The sequence below is a fragment of the Tachyglossus aculeatus genome, chromosome 7 (genome assembly GCF_015852505.1).
Source record: "Tachyglossus aculeatus isolate mTacAcu1 chromosome 7, mTacAcu1.pri, whole genome shotgun sequence".
NCBI lineage: Eukaryota > Metazoa > Chordata > Mammalia > Monotremata > Tachyglossidae > Tachyglossus > Tachyglossus aculeatus.
In genome coordinates this window covers 19,165,012-19,191,934 of record NC_052072.1, presented here as the reverse complement: position 1 = coordinate 19,191,934, position 26,923 = coordinate 19,165,012, and the positions used below count along the sequence as shown (strand labels likewise).

At 53.9% G+C, this 26,923-nt stretch overlaps 1 protein-coding gene across 2 annotated transcripts; it reads right to left on the bottom strand.

Annotated features, from left to right (window-relative positions):
* Positions 1 to 1,221: 1,221 nt before the first annotated feature.
* Positions 1,222 to 22,031, bottom strand: BAK1 (BCL2 antagonist/killer 1). 2 transcript variants are annotated; one of them, XM_038749118.1, is made up of 6 exons: positions 21,935 to 22,031; positions 17,269 to 17,377; positions 6,286 to 6,421; positions 5,623 to 5,766; positions 2,636 to 2,816; positions 1,222 to 2,522 (listed from the first exon to the last, which is right to left on the bottom strand). In XM_038749118.1, exons 2-6 carry the CDS (start codon positions 17,354 to 17,356, stop codon positions 2,418 to 2,420), a joined length of 654 nt encoding a protein of 217 aa, XP_038605046.1. In that variant the 5' UTR covers positions 17,357 to 17,377; positions 21,935 to 22,031; the 3' UTR covers positions 1,222 to 2,417. The 2 variants fall into 2 exon arrangements, with proteins under 2 accessions (XP_038605046.1, XP_038605047.1); XM_038749119.1 differs by lacking the exon at positions 21,935 to 22,031 and having other exon boundaries at positions 6,286 to 6,359; positions 17,269 to 17,375.
* Positions 22,032 to 26,923: the final 4,892 nt, after the last annotated feature.

Below are 26,923 nucleotides of genomic sequence, written 5' to 3'. Positions count from 1 at the left end.
GAAGACCACACCCCTGGGGACACCTGACTGGAAACCTGCATTGGACATGACGACTGCTGCCTGGCTGGGCCTGGCCTGAAGGCAGCCGGTTTGCGGAGAGGCCGAGCTCTTCCTCTCCCAGGACTGGAGGGCACCACCCTGCCCTCCTCACCTCCCATCCATGGCTTTGCAGGTCCATGGGCATTTCCCACCTCCTGGCAGCTTCCCCCGCACTCCATGACTTTGCAGCCACTCTGTGGCTGATCACTGGGCAGCCCTCCCCACAGACCCCCCCTACCCAAGATTTGGCAGCCCCAGGAGGGCAGCGGGAAGGTGCCCAATCATTGGGGAGCAAGGGAGATGACTGTCTCTGGAGTTAAAGAAGGAGGGCAGAGACCCCTCCCCACAGACATATGGTGCCTAATTCTTCTGCTGGACAGCGGGGGACAGGCTAGTGCTGGCATAGCCCCCCACACCTACAGCTAGGGGTCTGGGGGAGAGGAGGGCACAGATGGGCACAGCACACTAGCTCAGCCAAGGCAAGAGAATTGCACCATTTATTGTGAACACACATGACACATACATGGAGTAGCCTCCCCCACACACAAAGCATTTAGCTGAAATCCGAGGGGGCTGGAGTGGGTTCCCCTGATTCCCGCAGCTGAGCTCAAAAAGAGGGGAGCCGTGATGCCCACCCTGACCCAGCTGTGACCCCAGGGCAAGGTCAGCTCCTGATGGGCACCCTCCTGATGCTGGGCCCATTGGTCACAGCAAACTGGGCAACAGTGATGCCATCCTGGCTCAGGCCACCCTCTTTCCAACAGGAGAGGGTACTTGGAGGGGCGGTTTGCTCCCCTCTGGGCCCACTGTGTCCTGGGCTAGTGCCTTTCCTGAGGGAGCGCCGGCTGTCTGCTCTCTCCCCGACACAAGGGAGGTGGAACTAGCCCCTGGGGCTTCTGGTGGAAGTATGCCTTGGGGAAGAGCCCCCCTTGGCAAGAGCCTCCCTGGGGAAGGGCCCATGGGTCTGGGGGAGCCTAGTGGTTCTACCCTCACTCCCCGCAGCCTCTCCCGCCTCCACAGTGGCACCTCCAGCCTGGAGGAAAGCTGCTTGGTCTGTGCCATGGACTGCTGGTGAGCTGGGGGAGGTCCTGCCCAGAGCTGGGGTCAAGAGTTAGGCACTAAAGAAGCAAGAATGGCTGGTTGTTCCTGCCCCCCTCCAGCCCAACTCTTGGGTAGGGGGGTGGCAAGGATACTGGCTCCTGGAGATGGGGGGTAGGGAGTGGGAAGCATGGGGTGGGGGCTCCCCAGGCGGAGTCGGTCCGGGATCCCTGAGAAAGCAGCAGCTGCTGTTCCTGTGGCCTCACTGTAGCGGCAGGGGTGGCCAGCCCTCCGCTGGAGGTGGGGACCGGGTGGGCTTCTAACACAACCTGAAGTACTGGAGTTCAGGGCTAAGGCGAGGGGGTGGAGTCAGGGCCCCCCTAAACAGACCGGCCTTCCGGCTCCGTGGGGGTCGGCAAGCGGCTCAGTGGGGGATGGTATCCCTTCCTGTCCCTCACCCCCCTCCGAGGATTGGGGTGGGCAGGGAGTTGGAGTGTTGTCTGCCCTGCCTCTCTTCCCTCCCGGCTCCGGCCTCCCTCGTTGTGGAGAGAAGGTAGGTCGGGGCAGAGGGGCATGGGAAAGGACAAAGGATTGTCCATTTCGCTGTTAAGTGGATCACCTCTCCCAGGTCTTCCCCGCAAGACCTCTTCACAGCCTGAGCTTAGTGGCAACTCCACCCACCTGAGCTGGGGATGGAGAGGATGTGGAAGGAAGGAAGCAGACTGGAGAGGGAAGGGCTCTCCTTCTGCCCCTCCATCAATCAGTCTTGGGCACTCGAGCCCCGCCTCCCCAACAAGTGGTCACAGGAGCATCTGGAGGACCAAGAGCTCGCCTTCCCGGTCAGTTTGTGCCACACCCGTGGAAGCAGCCCAGGACTGGTCCCAGCCCAGGCCACAGCTGAGCAGCACGGGGGAGATCCCAGCAGCAGAGCCCCAACCCTAGACCCACCCTCACCGGGGCCAGACTATGGATCAGGTCGCACCTCTCTCCCACCCCAGGAGAGAGGCCATATCTGCCCTGGCGTGGGGAAGGGACGGGGCCCCTTTAGCACCGTTGGGGAAGGGGCAACAAGCTAGGAAGTGAGGGGTGCCCCCAGGGATGCCCTCTGGGGTGGAGGGGAAGGCAGGGGAGGATACATACTATCTCCAGCTCTTGTGGAGACACCGGGGGCCGAGGAGCTCCAGAGTGACCCCCCTGGTTGGGCCGCGGGGTCCTGTCCCCACCTCCTGGCCTGAGCCAGGCTGGGACCGGGTCCAGAACCTCTTTGCTGGGGGCGTCTCAAAGGTGGGGCCGGGAGTCCCCGGGCTGGATGCCCCAAGGCCCGGCCCCTCCCCCCGGGGTCAGGGGGCAGAGAACCGGCGTATCACAAACTGGGCGAGCAGGACGAGGCCCAGCAGGGCAAACACTTGCTTGAGTGGCTTGTTGCTCAGGCTCAGGGCGGCCACCTGGGGGGGGGGGGGGGGGGGGGGGGGTCAGCAAGGGGACGGGCCGGCCGGTCCGGTCCTCGTCCCCCTCCCCAGCCCAGCCCGGCCCTGCCCGCTCCCCCGGCCCCACTTACCCAGCCCCCTCTCTGGGCAATCCAGCGGGCGATGCAGTTCTGCAGGACAAAGTCAGCCACGAAGCGGGTGATGCGACTGAGGAAGCCTCTCAGCCCTTGTTGATACACGTGGATGGCCAGGCGGTAGCCAAAGCCCAGGAGTACCACCACCCGGCCCCAGTTAATGCCGCTCTCAAACAGGCTATGGGGGCAGAGCAGAGATACCAATCAGAACTCTCCCACCCCGGACCTTGGCTTCCCCAACCAAGGTGGGGAACTAGCCCCAGGGACTCTGCCAGGGCAGACGGGGCCCTGGCCGAATGGTGCCAGGGGCGGAGGAGGGGAGAGACAGGCCAAGGCTGAAGGCCCCAGGTGGTGGCAGGGAAGGGGAGAGTGCCAGGCCAGGGACTTCTCCCCTCCACACCTGGGAAGCAAGGGATCTAGTCCTCCGGTGGGCTGGGGGTCTACAAGCCCATAGGGAGGGGCCCGGTGACTGCTGACCCAACTCCAGGCCCCCCAGTGGGGAGAGCCACTGGGCTAGAGAAGCAGCGTGGCTCGGTGGAAAGGCTTTGGAGTCGAGGTCATGGGTCCAAACCCCAGCTCCGTCAATTGTCAGCTGGGTGACTCTGGGCAAGTCACTTCACTTCTCTGGGACTCAGTTACCTCATCTACAAAATGGGGATTAAGGCTGTGAGCCCCCCATGGGACAACCTGATCACCTTGTAACCTCCCCAGCGCTTAGAACAGTGCTTTGCACATAGTAAGCACTTAATAAATGCCATCGTTATTATTATTATAGCCTTTGGATCAGGTTAGAGCCCTCCCCAACCCCAGAAGAGGGACCAGCACTGCCCTGCCTGGGGAGGGGACACGGCAGACATTCGGGGGGCTGGGGAGCCTTCGGTGCTGAGATCTTTCTTCCCATTTCAGGGGTGTAGGACCCGGCCGCAGAGCGTCCCCCCAACTACCAGCCTAAAGGCCTGTCCCCACAATGCCATTGACAGGCGGCCCCACCAGCACCAGGAACCCACTCCGATCCAATCCGTGTTTTCCCCTTTTCACCCCAAGGAGCCTCCCCCGACCCCCAGCTACTCTGGCTGAATCCTGGATGGCCGAACTCCATCCGGAGCGGACCCTATCTGGGCTCTCCGCTCTTCCCCGTTGGGGAGCACGTAGCTCGGATGGATTGGTGATCGTGGATGGGCAGGAGCCGGCAGCCAGAGCTCCCTGATCCCCACCCCACCAGTTCCTGGGCCCCTGGTAGTCCCAGATCGGCCCCCTACGACCTGGCTCAGAGAGGCAGAGACGCAGAAAGGGGAGAGTTGAGGAAGGTAAGGGTGAGAGCGGAGGCTTCACGGAAAGCAGCAGATTACCTGAGTCGGGGTCACTGCAGGCCTGGCATCCCAGAGGGACAGCAGGGAGAGAGGACAGAACAGGATGTTAGCGGGGCTGAGCTGGAGCTCGAGGTGGGGCTGGGGTGGGACATGGGGCAGAAGGAAAAGGGGTGTGGTAGGGGAATGTGGGAAGGGCTGAACCCTGACAGGTAGATAGATGAGTGCTAAGATGACAGCAGGACCTGAGTTCTAATCCCAGCTCCGCCACTCATCTGCTGTGTTTCCTTGGGCACTTTTCTGTGCCTCGGTTCCCTCGTCTGCAAAATGGGGATTCCATATCGGTTCTACCTGTTCCCTCACCCTAACCCTAATCTTTTCTTTCTTTTTTTCATCTGCTGTGAGCCCCATGTGGAACCTGATTATCCTGATTCTCCCCCAGAGCTTAGTACAGTGCTTGGCCATAGTAAATGCTTAACAAATACCACAATTATTATTATTATTATTGTTATTATTAGTAGTAGTATTATTAGGAGGCAGGAAACCACTCCTCCTGGGAGGGGGAGATAGGTGGTGGAGGGGGAAGCGATGGAGATGGGGGAAATGGATGGAGAGGGGACAGGTGTAACGATCAGGCTTGGTGATGGAGAAGCAGCGTGGCTCAGTGGAAAGAGCACAGGCTTTGGAGTCAGAGGTCATGGGTTCAAATTCTGGCTCCGCCAACTGTCAGCTGTGTGACTTTGGGCAAGTCACTTAACTTCTCTGGGCCTCAGTTATCTCATCTGTAAAATGGGGATTAAGACTGTGAGCCCCCTCGGGAGAACCTGATCACCTTGTAACCTCCCCAGAGCTTAGAACAGTGCTTTGCACATAGTAAGCACTTAATAAATGCCATCATTATTATTATGAGCCCTGGACCGCTGAGGAGTCAGAGTTGGGGACCAAGGTGACCCAGCCAAGCTCTATCTCTGCCCTTCCTCTACCGTTTGTGCCCGGGGGCCTCCCTGAGCCCTGACAATGCCCACCAGCCCCCCACATGGGCTGCTGTCTGGACAGAAGACATCATCACGATCTCAGCCTCTGCGTTAAAGTCCCAGGACCATCCCCTGCCACCCGCTCTAGGCCCGATCCAGGTTCGCCAGTGCAGAGCCCGGGGACGGGGAGGAGCCGGGTGGGAATCCCAGGCCTGAGGTCTCCAGGGTATCCCACTGGCATGAGTCCAGGGAGCCCAGCTCCAGGAGAGGGAGCGACAGACCTTGGGACCCCTGGTCCCAGGGACAGGAGCTGCCGGCTGAGGGACGCCTGGGAGGAGTTGGCAAAAGACCAGAGTGGGGGGGAGGAGCAGGGAGAAGGGAGATAAGAAAAAACAGGAATAACAAGAGCCACAATCCACCCAACTGCCCAATCACCCCGCCCCACCTACCCTGTCCATCTGCCTGGGCCTCCCTCGCTGGCCAGAGAGGACTACAGAGGGCAGAGGCCAAGCCCAAAGTCCCAGGTGGCAGCAGGAACACTCCCACTGCAACCTCCGCAGTTAAGCACGTGCCTCGCGGACGTGGGGGATGGAAAAGACCCCATGGGTGGGCAGGTGGGTGGACTGGAGAGGGAGCACCCGGCCATCCTGAAGGGCAGAGAGCCCCCTGAGAGCCAGAGGCCGGAGCTGGGGCCCGGGCGCACCTGGAAGCGATCTTGGTGAAGTAGGTGAAGGCGTTCTCTTCGGTGGGCTGCAGGCAGAGCAGCATCTCCTGGAACTCCGGCTCGTAGCGTTGGTTGATGTCATCGCCAATGAACGCCAGTTGCCGCCCCACCCGTTCCATGATGCTGCCGGGCACAGACAGGAAGAGAAGGCTGGGCCTACTGGGGCGACCCACCCTGAGGGACGCCCCACCGAGGAGTCGTGGGGGGTGGCCAGGGAAACCAAAGGTTAGGGGGTGGAGAGGGGAAGGAGAGGGTGCTTCCGTGATGATGATGACGGTATTTGTTAAGCGCTTACTAGGTGCAAAGCACCGTTCTAAGCGCTGGGGAGGTTACAAGGTGATCAGGTTGTCCCACGGGGGGCTCACAGTTTTCATCCCCATTTTCCAGATGAGGTAACGGAGGCACAGAGAAGTGAAGTGACTTGCCTAAAGTCACACAGCTGACAGTTGGCGGAGCCGGAATTTGAACCCATGACCTCTGACTCCAAAGCCCGGGCTCTTTCCACTGAGCCATGCTGCTTCTCCTATGTGCCCACTGGGGTGCCCGTGGCCGGGGCACTCCACGCTAAAGATGCCTGACCGAGCTCAGGTGTGCCTGGTCCCCAGGGATCCCCCGAGGAGCATTCCTCCCCAAGGTCCTCACCTGCCAGGGTTGTGGGGTATGGCTGCCATCTCGGGATCCCTGGGGCTTTGCCCGCTGCTGGTCTCCTGCTCCTGCTGGTAGCGGTGGAAGACGTAGCTATGGAACACCGCCTCTGTCTCCTGGGCCACCTGCTCCTCTGTGGACCACAGCGGACCCCCGCCCCCCCGTGCCCCCCGCCGCTGTCAGGACAGCTGAATCGGCCAGACGGTGACTGGGCCCCGGTCCCGTCCAACCCAGAGCTGGGACCCTGGGGACCCCAGACTGAGCCCCCTTTTCCCTCTCCTCCTCCCCATCCCCCCCACCCCCGCCCGACCTCCTTCCCCTCCCCACAGCACCTGTATATATGTTTGTACAGATTTATTACTCTATTTTATACATATTTACTATCCTATTTATCTTGTAAATGACATGCATTTAGCGTCAGTTCTATTTGTTCTGACTTGACACCTGTCCACATAGCTTTAATTCTATTTATTCTGATGACTTGACACCTGTCCACATGTTTTGCTTTGTTGTCTGTCTCCCCCTTCTAGACTGTGAGCCCGTTGTTGGGTAGGGACCGTCTCTATATGTCGCCAACCTGTACTTCCCAAGCGCTTAGTACAGAGCTCTGCACACAGTAAGCGCTCAATAAATACGACTGAATGAATGAATGCTGGACTAGAGCAGGCCTCCCTCCCTCCCCGTCCACCTGTCTCCTGCCAGCCCCCACAAAGCAGCGCTGGGGCTGGGCCCCTGGGGCTCAGCCCTGTCCATCCTGTCCATGCCCCGCTCCCGGCTTCCTTCAGAGCCTCTGGAATACCAATAATAATAATGACTGTGGTATTTGCTAAGCACTTACTAAGTATTTTATTTTGTTAATATGTTTTGTTTTACTGTCTGTCTCCCCCTTCCAGACTGTGAGCCCGCTGTTGGGCAGGGACTGTCTCTATATGTTGCCAACTTGTACTTCCCAAGCACTTAGTACAGTGCTCTGCACACAGTAAGTGCTCAATAAATACGACTGAATGAATGAATGAATGCCAGGCACTGTACTAAGCGCTGGGGTGGATACAAGCTAATCAGGCTGGGCACAGTCACTGTCCCACATGGGGTTCACAATCTTCATTCATTTATTCATTCAATCGTATTTATTGAGCGCTACTATGTGCAGAGCACTGTACTAAGTGCTTGGAATACCTCCAATTCAGCAATGGAGACAAACCCTGCCCACAGCGGGCAGTCTTAATCCCCATTTTACAGATAAGGGAACTGAGGCCCAGAGAAGTGAAGTGACTTGCCCCAGGTCACACAGCAGACAAGTGGCGGAGCCAAAATTAGAGCCCAGGTCCTTCCGCCTCCCAGGCCTGTGGTCTATCCACTGGGCCAGGCTGCTTCCTGTAGGCAGGGGCGTTGCCCCCTGGCACCTCCCTGGGTGGGCAGCTCCTCCCATCAGGGCTCAGAGCCAATTTCCCCTGGGCCATGACCTCTGGGCCAGCTGGCAGGGAGTCTCTGGTTGGCAGTCAAGCTGGGCTCAGTCCTGACTCTGCCCTAGCTTACTACCGAGTGAACTCTTAGCCTCACGGGCCTTAATTTCCCCTTTCGGAGGACGGAAGAATTATTCCCAGACTGGGAGGGAGGGGACAGAAAGTCCTGAAAATCAAAGGAAACAATTTATCCTCCTCCTCTTTCTCTCCCCCTCCTTCTCTCCCCATCCCCTTTCCCCTCCTGCTCCTCCTCCTCCTCCTCAATCACAGGGGCTGGTATTGGCATCAGTCATGGAGGCAGCGAGGATTCACCACCTTGTTGCAACACTTGTCCCCACCCACTTCCCGCTGACTGGGCAAGGGTCTCGTTTCCCGGACGGGGCTGAGTTCGGGCTACGTTTGGTCTTGCAGCTCCGGCGCTGCTGGCTGGGGGTCGGAGAGGGACAGTCGGGGCAAGTGGTTTGCTGGGGCAATCAAGCCCCCAGGTGTGTGCTGGCCCACTGGGCACGTGCCCAGCCCTGCCCAACGGACACCATCTCAAATGCCAGTCCTGGCTCGTAGCTCTGGGGGGATTAGGGATTTAGAGGGGAAAAGTCAGGGTAATCTGATGTCCATTTCTAGCCACTGGATGGAGATTAAGGACTAGGATCCAGCACATAATAATAATCCTAATGGCATTTAATAAGTGCTTACTATGTGCAAATCAATCAATCAATCGTATTTACTGAGCGCTTACTGCGTGCAGAGCACTGTACTAAGCACTTGGGAAGTACAAGTTGGCAACATATAGAGACAGTCCCTACCCAACAGTGGGCTCACAGTCTAAAAGGGGGAGACAGAGAATAAAACCAAACATACTCACAAAATGAAATAGAATAGATATGTACAAGTAAAATAAATAAATAAATAAAGAGTAATAAATATGCACAAACATATATACATATATACAGTGCAAAGCACTGTTCTAAGCGCTGGAGGTGTTCTAAGCACATCACAGGTCTCCTCGGACAGAGCCAGGATCCCCCCATCTCTAATTTACTTAAGGCAAGGAGCCCACTGTTGGGTAGGGACTGTCTCTATATGTTGCCAACTTGTACTTCCCAAGTGCTTAGTACAGTGCACTGCACACAGTAAGCACTCAATAAATACGATTGATTGATTGATTGATTGATTGGAGCGCTCACTGTGGCCGCGGTCGTGTCCGTGGGCTCTGAACTACGTGGAGCCTGAAATTCTGCTCCTCCTGCCACAGAGCCCTACTGATCTTTGTGTCCTCCTGGTTTTGTTTCCTCTCTCTGTATGTCCCCACCCGCCCCTTTATATCTTTAAATTGTGAGCCACTACCGGGACCGTGTCAAATTCCCACAGGTGAATTCTTTCCCAGAACTTAGTACCGTGCTCTGCATACGGTAAGTGCTCAACAGATGTTATTACTGCCCCTACTATCACAGGGGGACAGGCATTTTAATCACTCTGGAGCAGGCTGGGAAGGGAATACCTGGCCCGGAGACTTCCTGTTGGGCCCGGGCCAGAGTCTTAAAACCCCATTTTACAGATGAGGTAACTGAGGCACAGAGAAGTGAAATGACTTATCCCAGGTCGCACAGCAGGCAAGAGGTGGTGCCCGGGAATGAAACCCAGATCTTTCGGCGCCCAGGCTCTATCCATTAGACTGCACTGCTTCTCACTCCTCTTCCTACTTAGGCTGTGAGCCCCATGTGGGACAGGGACTGTGTCCAACCTGATTAATTTGTATCTACCCCAGTGCTTAGAACAGTGCTTGGCACATAGTAAATAAGTATTATTACTATTATTATTAAAACGTCGTTCTGCACACATCTCCCCTCTCCTCAAAACCTCCACTGGCTGCCCATCCATCTCCACATCAAAAGGAAGGTTCTGAAGCAGCATGTTCAGAAGGTCTGAAGCAGAAGTTTTGAAGAAGCAGCACGGCGTAGTGGATAGAACTCGGGCCTGGGAATCAGGGGTTCTAACCCCGACTCCACCACTTGTCTGCTGTGTGACCTTGGGCAAGTCACTTTACTTTTTTTTTTTAATGGCATTTATTAAGCGCTTACTATGTGCAAAGCACTGTTCTAAGCACTGGGGAGGTTACAAGGTGATCAGGTTGTCCCTCGGGGGGCTCACAGTCTTAATCCCCATTTTACAGATGAGGTAACTGAGGCCCAGAGAAGTTAAGTGACTCGCCCAAAGTCACACGGCTGACAAGTGGCGGAGCCGGGATTTGAACCCATGAGCTCTGACTCTAAAGCCTGGGCTCTTTCCACTGTGCCACGCTGCTGCCCCAGGCTACTTCTCTGTGCCTCAGTTATCTCACCTGTAAAATGGCATTTGAGACCGCGAGCCCCACGTGGGACAGGGACTGTGTCCAACCTGATTTGCTTGTATCCACCCCAGCGCTTAGTACACTGCCTGGCACACAGTAAGTGCTTAACAAATACCACAATTATTACTGTGACCACGGAATTTAAGACACTTAATCCCGTCTCCCTCCGACCATTCACTTCACTCCTCAAAGACCAGTTTACTCTCGCTTTCACCTCTCTTGCTCACGTTCTCCCTCGAGGACACCTTATTCCGGTCTGGATGACCTTTCCCCTAAGGTATCTGGCAGACCACCGCTCTCTCCATCTTCAAAGTCCTCCTAAAATCTCATCTCCTCCAGGAGGCTTTCCCTGACTAAGCTCTCCTCTCCCCAGGTTGTGCCCTTCTAAATACCATCAATTCTACGCCAACTATGCCCTCAGGTATTCACAACCACAGGGAAGCCGTTCCGTACATGTGGTTTATATACCTAAACCCTTACTCATCCACCTATCCACATTTCTTCCTTCCTCCCGTCTGTAAATTATTTTTGCGCCTGTCTCCCCTGCCGTATTGTCGGCTCCTTGAGGGAGAGCAGGGGTGATGTGTATTGAATCCACTGGTACTCTCAACCACTTCAGGGGCTCAATAAATGATGGATTGATTGATGAGAGGTGTGTGTGTGTTGGGGAGTGGGCGGAGGGCTACCTGTGTGTGTGGGGGTCCATCATGTGTGGCTGGGTCTATGGCTGTTGGGGTTTTAGGCTCAGTGAGCTAGAGCTCAGTACAGGGTTCTCTGCACAGTAAGTACCCAATGAATATCATTGATTGATTGACTGATTGAAGCCCAGGCTCTGATGGCTGACCAACAGAGTAGACAACAGTCAGGAGCACCAGCTCTCCAGGAGCTGTGCATGCGCGAGCAAGCACACACACACACACACACACACACACACACACACTCCCCCCCACCCCCCCACCTCAAGAGCCCAACCTATGGAACTGCAGGATTCTCTCTCTCTCTCTCTCTCTCTCTCTCTCTCTCTCTCTCTCTCTCTCTCTCTCTCTCTCTCTCTCTCTCTCTCTCTCTCTCTCTCTCTCCTCTCTCTCTCTCTCTCTCTCTCTCTCTCTCTCTCTCTCTCTCTCTCTCTCTCTCTCTCTCTCTCTCTCTCTCTCTCTCTCTCTCTCTCTCTCTCTCTCTCTCTCTCTCTCTCTCTCTCTCTCTCTCTCTCTCTCTCTCTCCTCAAGAGTCCAACCTATGGAACTGCAAGATATACATCCACCCACCCACCCCCACCCCCACACACACACCCACACACCCACACACACACTCTCTCTCTCCAGAGGTCCACCATACACACACAGACACACATATATACATACATACACTCCTCAAGAGTCCAACCTATGGAACTGCAAGACACACACACACACACACACACACACTCTCTCTCTCTCTCTCTCTCTCTCTCCAGAGGTCCACCATACACACACAGACACACATATATACATACATACACTCCTCAAGAGTCCAACCTATGGAACTGCAAGATACACACACACACACACACACACACACACACACACACACACACCACACACACACACCCCTGAGGTCCCCCATACACACACACACACACACAGAGACAGACACACACACACACACACACACTCCTCAGGGGTCCAACCTATGGAACTGCAAGATATACACCCACATACACATACTCCTGAAGGTCCACCATACACACACACACACACCCCCACTCCTGATAATAATAATAATCACCATCATCATCATTATTATTATTTTGGTATTTGTTAAGCGCTTACTATGTATGAAGCACTGTTCTAAGCGCTGGGGAGGATACAAAGTGATCAGGCTGTCCCACGTGGGGCTCACCAGTTTTAACCCCCATTTGACAGATGGGAACTGAGGCCCAGAGAAAGTGAAGCCACTTGCCCAAAGTCACCCAGCTGACAGGTGGCGGAGCTGGGATGGGAACCCATGACCTCTGACTCCCAAGCCCGGGCTCTTTCCACTGAGCCACGCTGCCTCTCCTGATGGCCCAATACACACATACATACACACGCTCACACTCCTGATGGTCCAATACACCCCCCCCCCACACACTCTCTCTCTCTCTCTCTCCAAGGGTTCAACCTATAAAGCCACAAGATTATACAAACACACACACTCACCAAAGGTCCAACCTATGGAGCCACAAGATAAATACGCACAGACGCACGCATGCTCGCACACATGCACAGACACACCCCTCTCCACCCCCCACCCTCAGTCATTTTCCAAAATTTGGGCGAAGGCGGAAGAACCTGGCTTTGTCTCTGACTCCTCTGTCTCGCTGCAGTTTGTCTGTCTGCTGGATCAGAGGCCTTTCAGGCGGTAAAATTTCAGGCAGGTTGTATCGCTTCCGTATCTCTCCTGGGACAAAAGGCTACCCCAGACACGCTTTCCCCAGACACGCTTTCCCCAGACACGCTTTCACTCCCACCCAAAGGCTGAGCTGCCTTTCCGGAATCATAATTTACATTTTTTAAAAGCCCAAATTAAAAAAAATTCTTATTTTTAATTTTTTAAGATTTTAAACCTGATTTCACCCTACAAAAACAAACGAAAATAAAAGTGGATGATAAATAGTGTGGTACTTGTTAAGCGCTTATTATGTGCCAGGCACTGGAAAGGACACGGGCAAATCAGGTGGGACACGGTCCCTGTCCCGCATGGGGCTCACAGTCTTAATCGCCATTTTACAGACGAGGTCACTGAGGCCCAGAGGAGTGATGTGACTTGTCCGAGGTCACACAGCAGACAAGTGGCGGAGCTGGGATTAGAACCCGTGACCTTCAGACGCCCAGGCCTGGGCTCTATCCACTAGGCCTCACTGCTTCTAATCACCCCCCACCCAAAATGTAAGTGGGGGGCTTCAAAGAACCAAAGAATTGAGGGAGTGGTGGCAGACAAAGAATCCCTGCCCTAAACGTTAGTAGGTTTTAATGAGGCTTGGCTAAACTGTAAACTCTAAACTGTAAACTTGTGGTGGGCAGGGAATGTGTCAGTTTATTGTGGTATTGTATTCTCTCATGCACTTAGTACAGTACTCTGAACACAGTAAGCACTCAATAAATACAACGGAATAAATGAAAGAATTAATGGTGTCCACAGGGTGCTACTGAATTAGGGATTTAGAGGGGAAAAGTCAAGGTAATCTGATGTCCATTTCTAGCCATTGGATGGAGATTAAGGATTAGGATCCAGCACATAATAATAATACTAATGGCATTTACTAAGCGCTTACTATGTGCAAATCAATCAATCAATCAATCGTATTTATTGAGGGCTTACTGTGTGCAGAGCACTATACTAAGCACTTGGGAAGTACAAGTTGGCAACATATAGAGACAGTCTCCATCCAACAGTGGGCTCACAGTCTAAAAGGGGGAGACAGAGAAAAAAACCAAACATACTAACAAAATAAAATAGAATAGATATGTACAAGTAAAATAGAGTAATAAGTATGTACAAACATATATACATATATACAGTGCAAAGCACTGTTCTAAGCACATCACAGGTCTCCTCGGACAGAGCCAGGATCCCCCCATCTCTAATTTACTTAAGGCAAGGAGCCCACTGTTGGGTAGGGACTGTCTCTATATGTTGCCAACTTGTACTTCCCAAGCACTTAGTACAGTGCTCTGCACACAGTAAGCGCTGAATAAATATGATTGATTGATTGATTGTGTCTTCCAAATGTCTGTCCTCTCCCAAGTGCTTAGAAAATACGATTGAATGAATGAACAGTGCTTCGCACAGAGTTGGTCCTTAAAAAATGCCGACGACCGACATCTCTCCTTATGTGCCTGTCACCAGTCCCCTCTCCCCTCTTTGTCTGTGAGTTCCCTGAGGGTGCTAATTCCCAGCTGTGAATTCTTTCCCAGTGTTTCCTACAGTGCTTTGCACGAAGTAAGCACTTCATAAATACTACGATGACTACTAGTACTAATGTGGGGCTGGGTGACCAATGCTCCCACCCAGTATTGTTTTAAGCTCTCATGCAAGAAGTCAAATGTAAATCATCATCATCACCAATCGTATTTATTGAGCGCTTACAGTGTGCAGAGCACTGTACTAAGCGCTTGGGAAGTACAAATTGGCAACAAATAGTCCACCTCAGCCTGGCTCCAGCCCACCCCAGCCCGGCCCCTGCCACCCCTGACCCGAACAAGGGTTCAACCACAGTCCCTGGCAAGTGGGTGCGGTACGCTGCTCATGGAAAGGAAATGCTCTTCAGGTACTTATTTAGGAAACTGGGGAGGATGGAAATTTAGATGGTGAATCTCCCTACACAGAAGAGCAGGGACAAACTGGATAGAATATTAAGGGATCAGGACATGTTGTCCTCTTGAGATATCTCTCCTCAGTGACAGATGTTGGCAAGGGTATATTTATACGTAAGTGACCGCTTCATCTTTTGGATGTGTGACATGAGGGGTTTGCTCATTTTCCATTATTAAGGGCCATGTTTGTTGGTGCAGTTGTACATCCAATCAGAATTTTTGATGTTTCTTCCCATTTCCCCCAGGAGGTTTCATTATTATTCCAAAGACTGAACCTGCATCTCTGGAAGCCCTGAAATGCACTAGGAGATCTTGAAAAATAGGACCTTGATAGGATATCAATCAATCAATCTTATTTATTGAATGATTACTGCGTGCAGAGCAGTGTACTAAGTGCTTGGGAGCATAAAACAGAGTTGGTAGACATGTCCCCTGACTATAACAAGCTCTCAGTCTAGAGATATTTAGGGTGGATATATATATATATGTAAATAATGAACCCCCCCCAACCCTCCAGAGGGTTGCATTCTTGCAAAACGTCATTTAAAGAAAATGTGAGCTGTAACGCCCATTCTGATGTACATATTTACTATTCTATTTATTTTGTTAATGATGTGCATCTAGCTTTACTTCTATTTATTCTGATGACTTTGACACCTGTCCACATGTTTTGTTTTGTTGTCTGTCTACCCCTTCTAGACTGTGAGCCCGTTGTCGGGTAGGGACCATCTCTATATGTTGCCAACTTGTACTTCCCAAGCGCTTAGTACAGTGCTCTGCACACAGTAAGCGCTCAATAAATACGATTGAATGAATGAATGTGCAGAATTCTGTGGGCACCCACTGACTGGTTCACATCATCTGGCGCCGGCTCAAGTATCCATCTCATCAGCCCACGTGGATTCTGGGCCTGAACAAAGCTACCGGAATGTGGGACTTGTTGGGTTTGCTTAGTAAAGTATCTACCGTCAATCTGACATAGAAATCGACCCTTTCCACCCTCAACTCCCAAAAGAGGGCAGGACTGTTGCCCCCCACGGATGATTTCTGGTCTTTTTAAGCTCCCTCGGCCCTTTCCCTGGCCAAGGTCAGCAGGAATTTCCATTCGCACTGCCCAGTGGTGTTGGGGAAGCCCAAGATGCTGTTACTTGGGTTTCCTAAGACCAGGAGGGACAGAACTGTGGTCCACCCAGCCCGGGATTCTGTCGTCCTCCTAGAGTGCCAACGGGATGCTTAGAGTCATGGGGTGCCTTTGCCTTTTTTTTTTTTGATGGCATTTTTATCAAGCGCTTGCTATGTGCAAAGCACTGTTCTAAGCAATTCCTCGGCCTCTCTCCTAACAGTTAGGTGATCTCACCCCCCCTGACTTTTCCTCCCTCTAGAGCCCTACCTTTCCTTTTTTTTTTTTCTTATGGTATTTGTTAAGCACTTACTATGAGCCAAAAACCGTACTAAGAGCTGGGGTCGTTACAAGCTAATCAGTTTCGACACAGTCCCTGTCCCACACAGGGCTCACCGTCTTAATCCCCATTTTACAGATGAGGGAACTGAGGCCCAGAGAAGTGACTTGCCCAAGGTCACACAGCAGGCATGTGGCAGAACAGGGATTAGAACCTAGGTCCTTCTGAGTCTGGAGACCGTGCTCTATCCACTAGGCCATGCTGCTTCTCTGCTTCTTTCCTTCTCCTAACCAATTAGGGATGCCCCATCTGGGAAGCTACACAAACCCCTCTTGAACCTATTGATACTCTCCGCCTGTGCAACTTCCCGCAGTAACGACTTCCATCAGCCTGTCACCCGCTGAGTGCAGATATGTTCCTTTGTGTTGGTTTAAACCTGGCTCAAGCTCAGCCGGTGACCCCCCCGCCGTCCTGCTCTCCTAGGATTTTGTGAACAGCGAGCCTGGGTTTCCTCCATCTCCTTTATGATTCTGTTCGGTAGACTGTAAGTTCCTTGTGGGCAGGGATCACATCTACCAACTCTGTTGTACTGTACTTTCCCAGGTGCTTAGTACAGTGCTCTGCTGGGAGTCAGAAGGTCGTGGGTTCTAATCTCGGCTCTGCCTCTTGTCTGCTGTGTGACCTTGGGCAAGTCACTTCACTTCCCTATGCCTCGGTTCCCTCATCTGTAAAATGGAGATGGAGACTGTGAGCCCCACGTGGGATGGGAAATGTGTCTAACCCGATTTGCTTGTGTCCACACCTGTGCTTAGTACAGTGCCTGGCACATACTAAGCGCTTAATAAATACCGCCTGGAGGATGGAGCCCAGACAGAGCCAGGCAGGGGGGAGCCTGGACTCTTTTCCCCAGCTCTTGAGCCCTTCATGAGGGAGGGGAGAGCAGGGCAGGCCTCCCCCAATTTCCCCGAGTGACTTAATCTAATTGTGTCTACCGCAGTATCCTAAATCAATCAATGGTATTTACTGAACGCAGAGCACTATACTGATCAGACAGGAGGGTAAAATACAATAGAGTCGGTAGACGCGATCCCTACTCTCCCGCCCTTCTCCCCACTGCTCACAGGGAGACCGATGCCTCGGAGAAGAGAAACCACAGGGAATCTTGGGGACCAAATCGGAGAAGGGAAACCACAAGGAATCCTGGTGACCACATGACTCACCACTCTCCGCGCTCAAATCCCCCCTCCTTCACCGCCGGCCCACCCTCGGGAGCGGAGGGAAAGAGAAAGCTTCCCTAGCCCAGCACCATCTTATAGAAGAGAAGCGGAACCCAGAAGAGGCAGAGGGGGTTGGGAGGGCGGGGTCAGCGGCAGGACAAGGATCCAGATATCGGCCCCCCAGTTCTGGGTGGGCTGGGGGCACTCTACCCCTCTTACCTGCACTGGAGGAGGGGGTGCGTGAGCGGCTCCGTCCATCCCGGCATGGCTGTCCCTCTGCGGGGCCCGGATCCTGTCCGCAGTCCATGGGGACGGGGCGTCACACGCTCTGGAGAGGGAGATGAGGCTGCATTGGTGGAAATACCGGGACAAAGAGACGGGCCCAGGCTCTCCCGGAACCCTGATCTTGGCAGGTTGTCAGAAGGAGGCCCGGTGGGGGAGAGAATTTACCCCCCATTTTCCTTCGCCTGGTGTCGGCCCTGCCAACTTGGATGCAGTGTGGCCCAGTGGAGAGAGCCCGGGCCTGGAAGCCGGAGGACCTGGGCTCTAATCCCAGGTCTGCCACTCGTCTGCTGTGTGACCTTGGGCAAATTGCTTCACTTCCCTAGGTCTTCATTCCCTCATTTGCAAAATGAGGATTCAATCCCTGTTCTCCCTCCTAAGACTGTGAACCTCATGTGGGTCCCTATTCGTTCAATCATATTTAATTGGGTGCTTCTGTGTGTGGAGCACTGTACTAAGCTCTTGGGAGAGTACAATATAACAATAAACATGAATGAACTGAATGAATGAATTAACCCGCTGTTGGGTAGGGACCATCTCTATATGTTGCCAACTTGTACTTCCCAAGCGCTTAGTACAGTGCTCTGCACACAGTAAGCGCTCAATAAATATGATTGAATGAATGAACAGACACATTCCCTGCCCACAACGAGCTTACAGTCTTGTAAGATATCTTGTATCTACCTTAGTACTTAGTACACTTCTTGACACACAGTGAATGCTCAAATACCACAATTATTATTATTATTCTTGTCAGTCAGTCGTATTTACTGAGTGCTTACTGTGTGTAGAGCACACAGCATCCCTCTCCATCCCCTCCGCCTTACCTCCTTCCCTTCCCCACAGCACCTGTATATATGTTTGTATGTATTTATTACTTTATTTATTTATTTATTCTACTTGTACATATTTATTCTATTTATTTTATTCTGTTAATATGTTTTGTTTTGTTCTCTGTCTCCCCCTTCTAGACTGTGAGCCCACTGTTGGGTACGGACCGTCTCTATATGTTGCCAACTTGTACTTCCCAAGCGCTTAGTACAGTGCTCTGCACATAGTAAGCGCTCAATAAATATGATTGAATGAATGAATAGAGCACTGCACTACGTGTTTGGGAGAGTATGAGATAACACACTTCTTGCCCACAGTGAGCTTACAATCTAGAGGGGGAGACAGACATTAATATAATAATGATAATAGTAATTATTAGTATGATTTTGGAGGGCAGGGAGGGCAAGGTTGAACAGAGGGAGCAACTGAGGGCAACCTACCCGCTCTGACAGGCCCCACCTTTGGCCAAGCCCTGCCCAGCTCACTCCTGGGCCCGCTGGAGTGGGCTGCCTAGCCCCTTGCCAATTTTAGTGGCTGCTTAGTACAGTGCTCTGCACACAGTAAGCGCTCAATAAATACGATTGATTGATTGATTGATTGATTGGGGCCACTGCAGGCCTCCCTGCCCCACTGCCCCAAATTTATTCATTCATTAAAATTTATCGAATGAATAAGAGAATAAGAGAATGAATAGAGAAGCAGCGTGGCTCAGTGGAAAGAGCACGGGCTTTGGAGTCAGAAGTCATGGGTTCAAATCCCCACTCCGCCACATGTCTGCTGTATGACCTTGGGCAAGTCACTTAACTTCTCTGATCCTCAGTTCCCTCATCTGTAAAATGGGGATGAAGACTGTGAGCCCCCCATGGGACAACCTGATCACCTTGTAACCTCCCCAGTGCTTAGAACAGTGCTTTGCACATAGTAAGCGCTTAATAAATGCCATCGTTATTATTATTATTGAGCACTTACTGTGTAATAATGAATAATTACAGTACTTGTTAAGCACTTACTCTGTGCCAAGCACTGTTCTAAGCACTGGGGAAGATACAAGTTAATCAGCTTGGACAGAGTCCCTGTTCCACATGGGGCTCACAGTCTTAAGTCTGGGAAGCAGCATGGCTCAGTGGCAAGAGCCCCCAAGTGCTTAGTTTGTACTTCCCAAGCGCTTAGTACAGTGCTCTGCACACAGTAAGCACTCAATAAATACGATTGAATGAATGAAAGAGCCCGGGCTTGGGAGTCAGAGGTCAGGGGTTCTAATCCCGGCTCCACCACTTGTCTGCTGTGTGACCTTGGGCAAGTCACTTCACTTCTCTGAGCCTCACTTCCCTCATCTGGAAAATGGGGATTAAGACTGTGAGCCCCATGTGGGACAGCCTGATTACTTTGTATCTACCCCAGCACTTAGAACAGTGCTTTGCACATAGTAAGCGCTTAACAAATGCCATTATTATTATTATTGTTAATCCCCATTTTATAGATGAGGAAACTGGGGCACAGAGAAGTTAAGAGACTTGCCCAAGGTCACATAACAGACGTGTGGTGGAGCTGGGTCCTTCTGATTCCCAGGCCTGTGCCCTATCCACTAAATCATGCTGCACCCCGTGCACAGCACTGTATTAAGCGCTTGGGAGAGTATAACATAACAATATAACAGACACATTTCCTCCCTAAGACGAGCTTATGGTCTAGAGGGGGAGACACACAATAATAAAAATAAATAAAATTACAGATATGGACAAAGTGCTGTGGGGCTGAGGGAGGGGGAATGATTAAATGATTCTCTAGCCACACTAGAGAAGCAGCGTGGCTCAGTGGAAAGAGCACGGGTTTGGGAGTCAGAGGTCATGGGTTCAAATCCCAGCTCCGTTGCTTGTCAGCTGTGTGACTTTGGGCAAGTCACTTAACTTCTCTGTGCCTCAGTTACCTCATCTTTAAATGGGGATTAAGATTGTAAACCCCACATGGGACAACCTATTTTGTTGTCTGTCTCCCCCTTCTAGACTGTGAGCCCGTTGTTGGGTAGGGACCGTCTCTATATGTTGCCGACTTGTACTTCCCAAGCACTTAGTACAGTGCTCTGCACACAGTAAGTGCTCAATAAATACGATTGAATGAATGAACAATGCTTTGCACACAGTAAGTGCTTAACAAATACCAAATTATTATTGCTAAAGGGAGCGAGTCAGCACGATACAGAATCTGCTCCTCCTCACGGAGCTAACCCTTCCGGGGCCAAAATTCAGCTCTGGAGCCTTGTGGGCAGAGGTTGCGTCGATCAACTCTATTGTACTGTACTCTCCCAGGGGCTTAGGACAGTGCTCTACATACAGGAAGTGCTCAATAAATACCACTGAAGGACTGAGGTTTGTTTTAAGTCCTTACTAAGTGTCAAGATCGGACTGTCCCCATCCCACACGGGGCTCATGGTCAAAGAGGGAGGCAGGGCGGGTGTTTAATCCCCATTTTACAAATGAGAAAGCCTGGGCCTAGAAAAATTAAACAACTTACTCAAGATCACCCAATAGGCAGGTGGTGAAGCCAGGATTAGAACCCCAATCTTCCGACTCCCAAGTCCGCGCCACAACTAGTGTTTGAGAAGCGGTGTGTCCACTAGTGTCAAGCACTAGTTGTGGTACTTATTCAGCGCTTACTCTGTGCCAAGCGCGGCGGTAGATACGGTTCAATCGGATGGGATTCAGGCTCTGTTCCTCATGGGGATCCGGTCTAAGGGGGAGGTGGGACGAGAACGAGCTGATCGCAACAGGAAGGAAATGGGGCCTGGGTGGGGCGCAGACCCGTTGTGGGCATCAGGACTTTGCTACTCAGGCACCTGTGGTCATGTTTCTGTCACAAGCACCCGCCCACCTGCCTATCGGCGGCCAGCGCGCCTGTCTCCTCACATGCATTTCCTGGACTTACTACGTTTTACTACTTTCAATTTGAATTCCTCTTCCCTCTCCTCTTCCTCCTCATTCCCCAGAAACAGACAAGACCCCCCACCCCAGCCACACAAACCCACTCACAAAGTCTGACACAGCCACTTTCTGTCCCCCTCACACCTTGCCTGCCCAAGGCTCGGGCCACTAGCCTGGGCCACCCAGAATGACCCCGGGATGTGAGCTGACCCCAACTCTTGGGGGGCCTGGAGAACTGGGGGTTGGGGTAGAAAGTCGGGGTCCGGGTGGGAGCAGGCTGGCGGCTCCCCCATCACCCTGTCCCGTCCCCACCACAGCCTGGCCTGGACTCTTGGCCTGGTCTGCAGAGGTCAACGACGAAGCCCGGATCCTAGGCTTGGGAAGACCGTTTATGAGGAGGGATGGCGGGGCGGGGGGTGCCCTTTGAGGGGTAACTGGTGCTTAGGCCAGGATGCCCGTTAGCTGTAGCTCTGCAGGCCCACCCTGGTCCAAGGTTTCCGGACCCCATGCAGCCAAATCCGGTGCAGTGGTACCCGACATCTCCGTGCCACTGAAAGCCTCCAGTTTGCTCCCCTTTCCCCTTCGTCTCTGCCCCTAAGGTGTGGCAGCCCCCTAGTTTCGGGGCCTGGCCTCCCACCCTCGTGGCCAGGGTTAGGGGCAGGGACAGAGGGCCGGCTCTCTGGGCCCAGTCCGGGGGCAGTGCCCACCTCTGCCCTGAGGGTCCCGGGGCCCTTAAGTCCCTCCTCCCTTCCGCCGACCCCCAGGCCCGACGATGGCGCCAGCCCCGAGGGAGGGGAAGGGGCATCCCGGAACCGTGGGGGTGGGCTGGAGTGGGGGGCCGCCTGGGGTCTCACCGTGGGCGGGCGGGCGGCCGCCTTTACAGCAGCAGCAGCCGCCGAGGGGCGGGGGTCGTCGTCCGGCGGTCTCCGCTGGCCCGGCCTCACGCCATCGCTCGCCGGTCCCCTCGGCCCCCTCCTCCTCCTCCTCTTTCTCCTTCTCCTCCTCCTTCTCCGCCCCCAGCCCCGGCTCCGCCCCCGGCCCGCGGCCATGGAGGGCCCAGCTCCTCCCTGCTCAAGCCCAGCCTCGCCCACCGCCCTCTGCGACCCCCGAAGTTCCCCACAACCAGGCCCGGGGCGTGGAGGGACTGGGGGCTGAGGGTCTAGGGGCTGAGGGGCTGAGGGACTAGGGGCTGAAAGCCTGAGGGGTTGGCGGCTGAGGGGCTGACGGCCTGGGTGTCGGGACTGAGGGGCTGAGGGCTGAGGGGCTGAAGGCCTGAGGGGCTGAGAGACTGAGGGGATGGGGGCTGAGGCCCTGACGGCCTGGGTGTCGGGATTGAGGGGTTGAGGGCTGAGGGGCTGACGGCCTGGGTGTCGGGATTGAGGGGCTGAGGAGCTGACAGCCTGGGTGTCGGGATTGAGGGGCTGGGGCTGAGGACCTGTGGGCTGAGGGGATGAAGGCCTGAGAGGCTGAGCCTGAGGGTCTGGGGGCTGAGGCCCTGAGGGACTGGGGGCTGAGAGCCTGCGGGGCTGAGGCGCTGAAGGCCTGAGGGGCTGAGAGCCTGAGGGGCTGGAGGCTGAGGCGCTGAAGGCCTGAGGGGCTGAGAGCCTGAGGGGCTGGAGGCTGAGGTCCTGAGGGACTGGGGACTGAAGGTCTGAGGGTTTGGGGGCTGGGGGACTGATGGCCTGGGTGTCGGGATTGAGGGCCTGTGGGCTGAGGGCCTGTGAGCTGAGGAGCTGAAGGCCTGAGGAGCTGGGGGCTGAGGCCCTGAGGGACTGGGGTCTGAAGGCCTGAGGGGTTGGGGGCTGCGGGACTGACGGCCTGTGTATCGGGATTGAGGGGCTAAGGGCCTGTGGGCTGAGGGGCTGAAGGCCTGAGGAGCTGAGAGCCTGCGGAGCTGGGGGCTGAAGGCCTGAAGGGCTGAGAGCCTGAAGGGCTGGGGGCTGAGGTCCTGAGGGACAGGGGGCTGAAGGCCTGAGGGGTTGGGGGCTGAGGGGCTGAGGGCCTGGGTGTCGGGATTGAGGGGCTGAGGGCCTGGGGGCTGAGGGCCTGTGAGCTGAGGGGCTGAAGGCCTGAGGGACTGGGGGCTGGGGGCCGGTGGCTGAAGGCCTGAGGGGCTGCGGGCTGAGAGACTGAGGGGCTGGGGGCTGTGAGGCCCTGAGGGGCTGGGCGCTCAGGGGCTGCTGCAGTTCTGAGTGGCTGCTGGGGGCTATGAGGCTGAGGGTCTGAGGGCCCGAGTGTCAGCGGCATGGGATTGAGGGGCTGGGGGCTGAGGAACTGAGGGGCTGACATTGAAGGGCTTTGTGTCGGGGTGAGGCGTTGAGGGGCTGCTTGGGGGCGTGAGGCTGAGGGTCTGAGGGGCCTGTGTGTCAGGGGTGCGGGGCTGGGGGCCTGAGGGGCGTTGAGGGGCTGCCTGGGGGCGGGAGGCTGAGGGTCTGAAGGCCCGTGTGTTTCGGAGCCATGGAGTTGAGGGGCAGAGGGGCTCTGGGACCAAGGGCTGGGGGCTGAAGGCCTGAGTGGCTGCGGGCCGGGGGCTGAGGGGCTGCTTGTCGGGGGTGCTGCGTCACTGAAGGGCACGAATCTGAGGGGCTGCGTGTTGGGGGCACGGGATTGAGGGGCTGCGGGCCGGGGGCTGAGGGCCTGTCTGGTAGGGGCTCAGAGCTGGGAGGCTGTGGGACCAAGGGCTGGGGGGCTGCCGGACTGAGGGGCGAGGGGCTGTGGCACCGAGGGTTGGGGGCCGAGGGGCTGCGTGTCGGGGGTGTGCCATTGAGGGGCTGCCTGGGGGCACGAGGCTGAGGGGCTGAGGACCTCTGGGTGGGGGGCGCGGGGTTGAGGGTCTGCGGGCCAGGGACTGAAGGGCTGAGAGCCTGAGAGCTGGGGGCTGAGGGGCTGTGTGTCAGGGGTGCGAGGCTGAGGGGCTGAGGGCCTGTGTTTCGGGGCATGGGGCTGAGAGGCACATGTCTGAGGGGCTGTGTGTCGGGCGCAGGGTTGAGGGGCTGCAGCCCGGGGACTAAATAATATTATACTCTCCCAAGCACTTAGTACAGTGTTCTGCGCACAGTAAGCGCTCAAGAAATATGATTGAACAAATGAATGGTGGCGGCGGCAGTAGTAATTAGAATAATAATGGTATTTGCTTACTATGTGCCAAGCACAATTCTAAGTGCTGGGGTAGATACATGGTAATCAGGTTGTCCCACGAGGGGCTCACAGTCTTTCTCCCCCTTCTAGACTGTGAGTCCACTGTTGGGTAGGGACCATCTCTATATGTTGCCAACCTGTACTTCCCAAGCGCTTAGTACAGTGCTCTGCACACAGTAAGCGCTCAATAAATACGATAGAATGAATGAACGAATCCCCATTGTACAGATGAGGGAACTGAGGCCCAAAGAAGTTAAGCTATGTTGTTACTTGTTATATTATTACTCTATTTATCTTACTTGTACATATCTGTTCTATTTATTTTATTTTGTTAGTATTTTTGGTTTTGTCCTCTGTCTCCCCCTTTTAGACTGTGAGCCCACTGTTGGGTAGGGACTGTCTCTATATGTTGCCAACTTGTACTTCCCAAGCGCTTAGTACAGTGCTCTGCACACAGTAAGCTCTCAATAAATACGATTGATTGATTGATTGATTGATTAAGCGACTTGCCCAAGGTTACACAGCAGTCAAGTGGCAGAGCCGGGATTAGAACCCACATCCTCTGAATCCCAAGCCCTTGCTCTTTCCACTGAACCACGTTGCTTCTGAAGGCCTGAGGGGCTGAGAGTCTGAGAGTTAGGGGCTGAGGGGATATGTGTCATGTCGGGGTGCGGCGTTGAGAGGCTGCCTGGGGGCTTGAGCTGAGGGTCTGAGGGCCTGTGTTTTGGGGGCATGAGGGCTGAGGGGCCATGGCCTGAGGTCTGGGGGTGAGGGCGTATAGACGCGGGATGCTTGGGGCATTTTCCAGGCCCGCCCCCCAGATTTCCCTGCCCCAGCGGCCTTTCCAGCCAAATCCTGATCCCCCCGCCCCGGTCTGCACTCTCCCCTTTGGCCTGTGCTCTCAATCAATCAATCAATCGTATTTATTGAGCGCTTACTGTGTGCAGAGCACTGTACTAAGCGCTTGGGAAGTACAAGTTGGCAACATATAGAGACAGTCCCTACCCAACAGTGGGCTCACAGTCTAGAAGGGGGAGACAGAGAACAAAACCAAACATATTAACAAAATAAAATAAATAGAATAGATATGTACAAATAAAATAGAGTAATAAATATGTACAAACATATATACATATATACAGGTGCTGTGGGGAAGGGAAGGAGGTTAGATGGGGGGATGGAAAGGGGGACAAGGGAGCCCCAGTTATGCCCCCTGGGAGTTCTCGGGGGTCTGCCCATCCTCTCTTTGGCAGATGAGGGACCCTAGAGTTGGGGGTACCCAAGCTGGGCCCTATCCCAGCAGCCTCCCGCAGCCTGATTTCTCTTGGATTCTGACTTGGGTTAGAGAAGCAGCGTGGCTCAGTGGAAAGAGCACGGGCTTGAGAGTCAGAGGTCATGGGTTCTAATCCCAGCCCCATCACATGTCTGCTGTGTGACCTTGGGCAAGTCACTTAACTTCTCTGAGCCTTAGTTAATGTTGGTATTTGTTAAACGCTTACTACGTGCCAAGCACTGTTCTAAGCGCTGGGGTAGATACAAGGTGATCCGGTTTTTCCACGTGGGGCTCACAGTCTTCATCCCCATTTTACAGATGAGGGAACTGAGGCCCAGAGAAGTGAAGTGACTTGCCCAAAGTCACACAGCTGACAAGTGGCGGAGCCAGAATTCGAACCCATGACCTCTGACTCCAAAGCCTGGGCTCTTTCCACTGAGCCATGCTGCTTCTCCTCATCTGTAAAATGGTTCCTAAATTAGTTCCTTATCTTAAAATGGGGATTAAGCCCGTGAGCCCCACATGGTACAACCTGATAACCTTGTATCCCCCCCCCGGCATTTAGAACAGTGCTTTGCACATAGTAAGCACTTAACAAATGCCATCATTATTATTATTATTATTACTTTTCTAGTTGTTTGGGTCAAAAATCCCCCCACCCGAGTGATGCCCCGACCTCATCCTACCCCCAGCCCCCTCCCTGTCCCTTCCACTTTTTTCCCCAGGCCCCCTCTTCTTTCCCCCTTTTCCTCTCTGCTCCTCCATTTCTTATGGTATTTGTTAAGTGCTTAATATGTCCTAGGCACTGTACTAAAGCTCTGGGATAGATGTTTCTTTTTATGGTATATGTTAAAGAGCTTACTATGTTCCCTGCACTGTACTGAGTGCTGCATAAGATACAAAATAATCGGATTGGATATAGTCCCTGTCCCACATAGGGCCCACAGTCTTAATCCTCATTTTACAGATGAGGTAACAGAGGCACAGAGAAGTTAAGTGACTTGCCCAAGGTCACACAGCAGACAAGTGGGGGAGCCAGAATTGGAACCCAGGCCTGTGCTCTTTCCCGTAGGCCACACTGTTTTTCCTCTGTCCCCAAACCATCCTCCTCCTCAGCAAACCCTCCTCGGCCTGTAATAATAATAATAATAATGGCATTTGTTAAGCGCTTACTACGTGCAAAGCACTGTTCTAAGCGCTGGGGAGGTTACAAGGTGATGGGGTTGTCCCACATGGGGCTCACAGTCAATCCCCATTTTACAGATGAGTGAACTGAGGCTCAGAGAAGTTAAGTGACTTGTCCAAGGTCACACAGCAGACATGTGGTGGAACTGGGATTAGAACCCATGACCTCTGACTCCCAAGCCCAGGCTCTTTCCACTGAGCCACGCTGCTGTACCCTCCCCATCACTGCTCTTTGCACCCCCCCTAG

Bases quoted from the DNA above. Each gene is read 5' to 3' on its own strand.
- BAK1 (XM_038749118.1), bottom strand. From the start codon at position 17,356: ATGGACTGCGGACAGGATCCGGGCCCCGCAGAGGGACAGCCATGCCGG. The intron at 6,422-17,268 runs GTAAGAGGGGTA...TGTGGTCCACAG, and splicing joins CACCCCCTCCTCCAGTGCAG to AGGAGCAGGTGGCCCAGGAG. The intron at 2,817-5,622 runs GTGCGCCCGGGC...CTGCCCCCATAG, and splicing joins TTCACCAAGATCGCTTCCAG to CCTGTTTGAGAGCGGCATTA.